This window comes from Schistocerca piceifrons, chromosome 3 (assembly GCF_021461385.2).
Source record: "Schistocerca piceifrons isolate TAMUIC-IGC-003096 chromosome 3, iqSchPice1.1, whole genome shotgun sequence".
In the NCBI taxonomy this organism is placed as follows: Eukaryota; Metazoa; Arthropoda; class Insecta; order Orthoptera; family Acrididae; genus Schistocerca; species Schistocerca piceifrons.
In genome coordinates, this window is record NC_060140.1 from 375,478,680 (window position 1) to 375,488,926 (window position 10,247).

Sequence of the window (10,247 nt, forward strand, 5' to 3'; positions counted from 1 at the left end):
AAAACCATCGTAAAGTGTTGGTGAATGACTGCCTATAAAAGTATAAATGCCTAGATAGAAATGAATGGAATACAGAATGGGCAGACTGGCATTATGCTAGTATATCAACAGGAATATCAAGCAACCCTTCATACATGAAGAGCTGCTAAAGCAGAAAATTTGAATCCACAGTAACACCAATGATGCACATTTCAGACACATCCACACCACACTCATTCTTCTGAGTCACTGCTTTGTAAAATTGGAATCATGCAGGATGTGAACAAATTGTTCTTTGGATGTGGCAAAAAGGCAGTTATCCGTAATATTGCTTTGGCATCTGGTGGCGTTAAAAAATTTATCTTCTAAACTCTGTGCTGACGGTCCTGGCAACAAGACTCTACAGGCTATACAAGGAACTCTTTATTTCTGTGTGTGAAGATAAATTGAGTATGTAATGTTAGTTATTTGCAGTTAGTCAGACACTGTTAAAATTAGATGTAAGAAACTAGCAAATTGAATCTGCCAATAATTTACATAAGTTAATACTTAAAACTACTATTGACTCATCGGCCTATGCAGCATGTGTATTGACAGTACTTCTGTCACTAATGTAAATCTGTTAATTATCTAGGTGTGTAGTGTATACCTTCCATTACTGTTTTATCTCTCTCTATTTGACTCCCTCTTTTTTATCAACCTAACACACTACCATATATTGTGTAATTAAGATCTTCACTCTTGCTTTTTATAGCTCTCCATGTACTTAAGCAATATGTTGTACCTGACTTACCTAAACCATTTGAAAGCATTGCTAAGAAATTTTAAGAATTAATTAATAAAGATTAGAAACTGTATGTTGATGACTATGTGGGCACAGACCTAAAAGACAGCTAAAAGAACTGAAAATTCTGAGGGACGCTGGTTATTAAAAACCAGTAATCTTGATTTGTGTCTTGCTTCATTACAAGTTTTAAATTGTTCGTAAGTACATGAAACTCTCTAAATCAGGTCTGCACAACTCAAAAGTGGTTTGGGGCCAAAGCAAAACTAGAATCTAAAATGCGGCCCACAGCAAATTTTTGGTCAATTGTGTTGAATACAGTCTTTAAAATTAATAAAAATCAACCATTATTCCAATATTTAATTATTATTATGATATATATTTCCGTTGAACTGTGGCACAAAAATAGATGGTGTACTGTACAGATGTAGACTACATAATGTAAGCAACAATCAAAAATATTATTTTGTGAAAGTATACAAAGTTTATTTTTGAACTCTTAAATAAATACATTCCTTACAAAATGCTGGACACGTTTATTGACGGTGAGGAATGACAGTTGTAGTAGCATACTAACGTGACAAACTGTTATTTATGTAAACAGTATAAAAGGATAATAAACGGAAACGAAGCTGTAATGTGAGACATTGCCTCTCATGTCAGCTACAAGTTTTTCAGAGTCCAGAGTCATATTTCATGTTGGTGTATTTAATAAGTATTCTAAATGTTCGTCAGTTTAACAAGAGTAAAATTTGCTTTTATTTAAGTTCAGGACAGAAAATTTTTGTTCACATATGTAAGCGCTGCCAAACATGGTGAATGATTTTATTGCTGCGTCTCTTAGGTTATTAAATTTATTTTTGTGTAAGCTTTTATAGAAATCAAGACTACCACATTCTCTGTGCTTCATTTTATAGTTCGGAGAACACTGAATTTCTGTGATCTCCAGCTGTAAGTCCACAGGTATCTCTTCTGGGATCTTCAATCACCTTGAACATTATTTTTTCCTCTTTTGACATCGTAAACGTTTTGTCGAATTCTTCAATTTATTTATCAAAGTCCCGAGAAAATTTCCCTCCAGGAACAGCGTGTTTATATGAGGTAATTATTTTGCAAGTAGGAAACGGGGTCATGTCTCCTTTCAACAACTGGTTTTTGAAGACACAAGTTCCATTTTGAAAGCACGTACTGCTGCTAACAGACGGTAAATAAAAGCTGACTTTCTCTGTAGTTTTTAGTTCAGCTCGCTTAAGTGAGTCGTCATATCACTGAGAAAACATCAGTCATTGATCTAGGCCTTACTTTTCAATACAGGATCCTGTGTATCGTTTTCCATAAAATCGACTATTTCCTCTCTTAGTGCAAAAACGCGCTGCAATACTTTTCTCCGAATTAGCCAAGTAACGTCCATATGATACTGCAATAAATCCCACTGTTTCTTCAAGAAATCCACGAAATAATAGGTGTTTAAGCCCTTCTCCTCGGTTGTGGTTGATAACAGAAACCACAGTTGACATGATATGGCCATATCCCAGAACTTTGCTGCATAACATTTGTGTATGAACAATCCTCGTATAGTGGAATTTGCTTTTTTGTTTTCGTGGCGTATTATTCCAGTAATGATAGGCCTACTGCTCCCATCTTCTTTGCACACACAGAAGGTGATCCATCGGCGCAAATGGCTACAATATTTTCAAAAGTCAAACCCATTTTCTTCGTGACAAATCTTTTCACTTCGGTAGAGATGTCTCCATTGGATGTTCACCCTTTCATGCAACACGATCCTGCCAGTTCTTCCGTTGTATTTAAATTGTTATCAACACCATGGATGAAAACTAAAAATTGAAATCCTTTATCTTACAGATCGATTTCGGTCACAGACCATCTCCAGTGTAAACTATTCGAACCTTGTAGGCCCATACCCTAATAACACAACATTTTCTATGAGATGTAATATGTACTATGATGATTACTGTACTTCACTGGTACTGCATACAATTTTTTAGTTACGGAAGGGCCCATCCTGTGACCTTAGCAATTGCTGATGCAAAAGTAAATAAATAAATAAATAAAATTATTGTATGCAGTACAACTGAAGATATGTGTAGGAAGTAATCATCATCGTACATGTCATACCTCATAGAAAATGTTGTGTTGTTTGATACGGGCCTACAAGGTTCGAATAGTTTGCACTGATAATGGTCACACAGTGACCGAAATCGATTTGTAAAACAAAGGCTTTCAATCTTTACTACCAATGCTGCATTTATCAAAATACAGTATATTGACAATAATACAGTCGTGGTTCCCAATTACATCATGAAAACTAAAAGCCGTGCAGTATCATTTTTGTCAATATTGTGAACTATGGAAAATGAATAGTACTTGAATTCTTTAGCTTTCTTTCTTATCTGGCCGTAAAGGTTAGTAGAGATATCGTGCACTCTTCTTTGAACTGTCATTCTGGACAAGCTCTCAGAAATTTGATTTTTTTCTGGACATATTTCTGATACAGCGATCATTATGCATTTTTTTAAGAAATCATCTTCCATGAAAGATTTCTCAGCAGCAGTAATTTCATTAAAATTTGAGAAGCTTACATTTGTAGCCACTTCAATCTCTGTATTTGCTTTCTTGAAAAATTGCTGATAGTAGACAAAGATTTTAGCAAATTTGACACCTTGATTTTCCTCTCGTTATCACCCAACTTCGCCAATTCTGCATGTTTTGATTCAGAATGATGTCTGATATTATATTCTTTTACAACTGCAATTGATTAGCTGCAAACCAGATACAGTACTCGACCGTTGTACGGTACAAGAAGTACTCATTTGTCCACTGCGTGTTAAATACACTGCATTCAGACACACTTTTGCTTGCTGTTTTTGTCACCCATTTTTTCTGGCTACCTTAAAGTGAACATCAATAATTAAAACTCGTACTTTATCGTACACACACATATGTAAAGGCCGGCCGAAGTGGCCGTGCAGTTAAAGGCGCTGCTGTCTGGAACCGCAAGACCGCTACGGTCGCAGGTTCGAATCCTGCCTCGGGCATGGATGTGTGTGATGTCCTTAGGTTAGTTAGGTTTAACTAGTTCTAAGTTCTAGGGGACTAATGACCTCAGCAGTTGAGTCCCATAGTGCTCAGAGCCATTTGAACCATTTGGACATATGTAAAAGCAGGGCGCTCATGATAACTGGCGCAAGTTGTAAGTAAAGTGATATTTTCGTCTCAATTTGAACTTTTTACCGAGGACAATAATTTTCTTCTTTAATCAAAGCTATGTCAGTAATATTAATTTACAAGAGTACAACAAATACAATGGCGTATGTATGAATCAATTCTAATGATATAAACATTTACCAGGGGACAAAGGCACTGCAGTACAGTAGCTTGACAGTTTTCCCTCTTTCAACAATCTTTAAGTATTAGAAACACTTCGCACGTCGCTTGAAGGCGCAACAGTCATATACATTGCCTATGCAGCATTTGCCGTAGCTTATACCCATGACTTTGCCCTTTGGTTAGCAGCCGATCAAGCAGCTTCCGCCACCACCTGTACGCCACTAGGCAGATGCGCGTACTACCTGTTCAATGCAGCGCATTAGCAGTACATCTTTGTTCCGAGCGCTGCTTACTGATAACGCCACTGGACACAAATCCAGAACAGTCATTTTTTGCAAGCACTTCCATTACTTACAAGTTTAATAATGTAAACCTATTTTAACCTAGCTGTCACAGAGACAGCCATTGCTAATAAGTCAAAGAACTTTTAAATGATATAGAGATTTACCATCGTAGTAGATTCATCTGAAAAAATCATAGAATTATATCAAAAAATATGTAACTGATCAGTCTTCAAAGGTTCTCCCGCGGGCCATAGCGAGAGACGTAACGGGCCGTATGTGTCCCACAGGCTTTATGTTGTGCACCCCTGCTCTAAAAGAATGCACTTTTTTAAGCTTTCTGTTTTCAGTATATACTTACTACTTTTCTCGTTTTACATATTTGTTATTTGGCTTTCCAGTGTACCTGAAGTGTCCACCAGAGATTGCCTATGAGCGAGTAGTGCAACGAAGTCGTCCTGAAGAGAAAACAGCTGTTTCACTTGGCTATTTGACAGATCTGCACCACGCGCATGAGCAGTGGTTAGTACAAAATCCTCCAACACATATAGTCACATTGGATGCAAGTGTAGGTCTGCCTGCAATGGAGCAGCAGTATGAAAAAGTGAGAACTGTTGTGCTGAACAGAATTGCTGAAATGACGAGACTGTGAAAGAATCATGGCAGTTGCATTATACAGGTTGTGTCTCTTAGGAGGTCGTCAGGCGCATTTTCTGTGGTGTTTCGACAGATATCTGCTATTTCGTGTCAGCAATATGAAGCTGTAGTCAGCCCAAACAAACTCCACTCAGCACATCCTTCATGCAAAGCCCATTGTCGACGGAAAGCGTCGGTTTGTTACCCATTACAAAGTAAATGATTTCTGAAGCAGATTTTATGCGCCCATTCGATCGCTGCTGCGTAGTTGTAGGAGCCAGCGTGGGCCAAAGCAGCGCTGTCGCTAGTACTGGTTATTCTTTGTGCTTTACTGCCCCTGTTAATACGTATCGATGAAATGAATATCGCAATAGGCTAATTTTGGACTGCTATCGAATGGACACGAAAAAATCCGCCTTGAAAATCATTTTGTTTGTAACAGAAAACAAATCAATGCTTTTCATTGACAATGGATATTGCCTTAAAGAGGTGATGGTTAGTATTCGATTGGATAGACTCCCACTGCACACTGCAAAGGGGAAACTGCAGAAACAAAAGAGATAAAGTTCTGGCGACTCTTAGGAGAGACACGCAGTATATATTTTTGTTGTTAGTAATTCCCATTCCTTGTACGATACACTTGTCAGGCTTCCGCCCTCCACTGTCCTTCCTACCTACCAACCATTTAAACTGTTCACAGCTCCGAATTTATTTGACAATTACACTGAATGTAGCTTTTGAATTAAGTTCGTGGGAATTAACAGTGGAGGGTTGTATGATTCATGTAGCTCATAACTAAACCCCTGAGATAACTGTTGATATTTGAAGATATTTTGAGAAAAAAATAGAGCTCTGTTCTTAGTCTCAGTACTGATTTGCCGTGGAAAACCAGTTATTCTCTCCATTCTTCTTAATCCTTTCAGGACTTGTCCAGAATATTCTTGTCCCTCATTGACGAACGGATTTCTCTTAGCATAGTATTAGTTGGAAGCCCTCTTTTTTCCTTCCATTCACTATCCAGTTCAGTATACATCTGAAAACTTTTTCTTTGTACATCACTTTAATGTACCAACGTCTTTTAAGTTGCTTCTGTTCAATAAAATCAGTAATACTTCATTGAGTTTTCTTTTTCCTTGATTGTTTCATTTCATATTTTTCCTTCCTTGGTATTATTGTTGAATGTTTACAGAAATTCCTCTCTGTTGCTAATAGCTTTGATTCAGTTGGCATTTCATCGTCAAACTTCTAAACGGTGTGCAATAATGCTTGTAGCTGTTGTTCTATGTATTGTGGTGTAGTTGTTATTCTTGTGTGTTTACTCCACGGAATTTAATTTAACAAAAAATTGTAGATTTCTTGTCCAAATTCACTGTCTAGTTTTCCCTCATTTGTCATTTTCACCCCTGGGTATTTTTACCCTTTAGTAGGTGTTATTGTACTCACCCCTTCTTCCAGGGCTACATTTTCGTTTATTACAACAATTCTCGTACTTTTACGCATTTTGTGTAAATATGTAGTGTTTTCTGAGAATATTGTATATAATATGGATGAAATACAATACACCTGTTGTAATATTTTTGTAAATTGGAATTTACATATTTTAATTTTTGATATTGACATTTTGTGTAATTTTCTTGTTGATATAAGGATTTCAATAGAATGGCTAAATGTGCACCCTTAGGAACACTAAATGAGCAGGTTGTATTTGAACTCTTTTGTTCCGATTTATTTATGAGCAAAAATGTGATCTGTGCAGTTTACTTCATCTTATTCAGTCTTTATATTCTTGTTTAAAATGTTTAATAATTTGCCATAAAATCTGCTTAAATTGCTGTCTGCTGTTATACCATTAAAATTTTTACAGTTACAATGTCTTTATTTTGTATGTGTTGCCAAAATATACAGTACTTTGCAGTCACTTAGTATATACTGTGTGTTTAAAAGATTCAGATATCTCTTAACAGCTTTGTTTTATACAAGTGTTGCACTATATGAGTGACAGTACTTTTTTGTCATAAATGTTATGTCTCATTTTAGGAATATATTCCTACACTTGGTGATAAAATTCATGTGTGAATATTTTACCACTGTCTTTTTTTCGTATTTTGTACACTGAAGCTAATAACAAATTTCCATTATATCTAGCAATGTTAAGTAAAAGAAAAGTCATCACAATATCAGAACACATTTGTTGTTGTGTTGGAGTGTTTATAAAGGCTTTTGTATAAACTATATGTATGTATTGTATAAGTGATATACGATGTTAAAATACCTGTTTATGGTAAGATTCATGAGCAAGTCTTTCACATCATAGCTTTTAGTCTTCACTAACTGTCTCAGTCTTTACATATTTTTACATTCTTTCTAACAGTCAGAAGTGTGTATTGAAGAAAGATGTACGATAGATTTAGTTGAAATCAGATCATGAAATTTTAAATATGACCTCAGTGAAGAGTACTTAATAATTCTAGTGTTTAGTCTTTTTGAAGCAGCTGCCTGTACTCTCAGTCCTTCTATATTATTTTGTATAGGCACTCATCAGCGACAATATTGAAAAAGATCTGATTTTACTTAATTTTTTACCCAAAAATAATTTCAGTGTATCTTTGTACTTGATAATTATAGGTCAGTTTTTGTTGTAGGAGTTTCTGTAGAGCTTTTATTAAAAATATGTTAAGAAACTTTTCTGTTATAATTAAAAAGATTGATAATAATAAGAATCGTTATTTCTGCCAAAATATTTTGTTATATACCTCTATTGCTTATACTTTGAACAGCTATAATTTTTGTTTCAGTATACTGTGCTTATTAGAAATGTATTACATGAGAGAAACGATATTTTCATCTATCAGATGGCCAAACACAAAAATAATTGTGTCTTGCAGAAGGCAGAATGTCCAAAATCACTTCTTCTGCATCTACATCTATACTCTATAAGATGGATTCTTTGTGTACTGCTGTTAAATGCCCATTTTTTTCCATTCCAGTAGCAGAGGGTCTGTGGGTAGAAGGAGACGGTCTGTGGGAGGAATGATTGTTGGTAAACCTACAAGTGAGTTCAGATCTCTTGTACACTCTTTATGTGAGGTATGCATAGGAGGAAGCAACATATTGGTTGACTGTTTTGGCTACATACAGTCCCAAAATTTTAACAATAACCCACATAGTAAAGCAGAACACCTGTCTTTTAGCGTCTGCCACTGAAGTTGAACAAGTATCTTCATGAACTTTTGCACTTACTGAATTAACTTGTTGTGAAACATGCTGCTTTTCTGTGGATCTCCTTTATTTCCTCTTTTAAACTTACCTGGTATTTATTCCAGACTGACAAACAATATTCAAGAATTAATCAAACGAACATTTTGTAAATTACATCATAATACCCTCAGAATTCTTCCAATGAATCTGTCGTATCTGCCTTACTCATGATTAGCTTTATAAGGTCATTCCACTTCAGATCGTTTCTTACGCATACTCAAAGATAATTAATAAATGTTACTGCTTCCAGTGATTATTCTGCAATTATTTAATCACCACAATACTGGTCTTTCTGCCCTCTGATACGCAATGCATTACTTTTCTATATGTTGAGGGTCAATTGCCAATCTCTGCACGAACTGTCATTCCTCTTCAGGAGTTCCTACATTCTTCTACAATTTTCTAGCAATATGACTTCAACAGCATCCTCCGCCACGTATTTATTTATGTATATTGCTTAAAGTAATGGTCTTCTGACACTCGAATGGGGTACACCAGCAGTTACTTTTATGTCTGAAGATTTGTTTCCATTAAGAATGATGTGCTGTGTTCATTTTGCTAGAAACTTGTCAGTTCAGCCATCCAGTTGGTCTGATATTCCAGGAACTCGTGTTTTGTACATTAGGGGGCTCTATAGAATGGTATCGAATGGCTTCTGGGTGTGAAGGAACATGGCATCAACCTGAGCGCTGGTGGCTACTACTTTCTGAGTCTCATGGATGAAGAGAGCAACTGGGTTTCACACGATTGTGTGTGGAATCCATGTAGACTCATACAGAGGAGATATTTTGTCTCCAGTACTCTCACAGTATGCGGGCAGATAAACATTTTTCAAAGTTCTACAACAAACTAACTTCGGTGATGTACCCCTATAGTTTTGCGTTTCTGTCTAATGACCCTTCCCAAAAACAGGAATGACCTGCTCGTTTTTCCAATTACTAAGTGCACTTAATTCTTCCGGAGTCCTACTATTCACGGTTTCTAGAAGAGGATCAAGTTCTTTTGCATACTCTCTGTAGAGCCATACAGGGTCGTCAGAAACAGTCTAAATAGCTTGTAAGGATGTTGCGGGTTAGGTTGTGCGGAGAAAGAATTTTTATGAAAATAATTGGACACTTTGCACTATAATTAGTATTGAAGTTAGCCAATCAGGCCGTTGCATGTGCAGATTCAAACGGTCCACTGGAGACGGTGTCGACAGATTAAGAGAGCGATACAAAAATGTGACCTGAGACAGTAGTAAGGACGGAGTCCGAGCCAAAGGCTGAGTAATCTTGTGCGCTGTCACCTTCGCTACGAGAACAACTGGTACTAATTGTGTCTGGCGGGCCGCTTCAACCTATGCGCACAATGGCTTGATTTGTTAACTTTAATAATAGTTAACTCGGAAACGCCGCACCGTATCGAATTTTTTTCCTAACAATTATTTCTCAGCACAACAGACCCAGTAACATCCTTAGAAGCCTTTCCGACTGTGCTTAACAACAATGTGTAGGTATCCCATTCGATCCAGTGGCCTTTACTCTGTTGTACAACTTTAGTTGATTTTCTGACCCGTGGTTACTTTTGTGACGTTTGTAATTTGGACATTAGGGTGATGATTTATACACTCCTGGAAATTGAAATAAGAACACCGTGAATTCATTGTCCCAGGAAGGGGAAACTTTATTGACACATTCCTGGGGTCAGATACATCACATGATCACACTGACAGAACCACAGGCACATAGACACAGGCAACAGAGCATGCACAATGTCGGCACTAGTACAGTGTATATCCACCTTTCGCAGCAATGCAGGCTGCCATTCTCCCATGGAGACGATCGTAGAGATGCTGGATGTAGTCCTGTGGAACGGCTTGCCATGCCATTTCCACCTGGCGCCTCAGTTGGACCAGCGTTCGTGCTGGACGTGCAGACCGCGTGAGACGACGCGGTCCGGTCCCAGGTCGACGGACACGT

General features: G+C 37.1%; 1 protein-coding gene across 5 annotated transcripts in view; it reads left to right on the plus strand.

The window, feature by feature from the left end:
- Window positions 1–7,678, plus strand: part of LOC124787981 (thymidine kinase 2, mitochondrial-like) — a 106,233-nt gene extending 98,555 nt beyond the window's left edge. For all 5 annotated transcript variants that reach the window (XM_047255000.1, XM_047255002.1, XM_047254999.1 and 2 more), the window contains one exon: window positions 4,794–7,678. In XM_047255000.1, the coding sequence (XP_047110956.1) occupies window positions 4,794–5,044 (251 nt within the window). In that variant the 3' untranslated portion in view covers window positions 5,045–7,678. The remainder of the gene's footprint in view (window positions 1–4,793) is intronic.
- The last annotated feature ends 2,569 nt before the right edge of the window (window positions 7,679–10,247 follow it).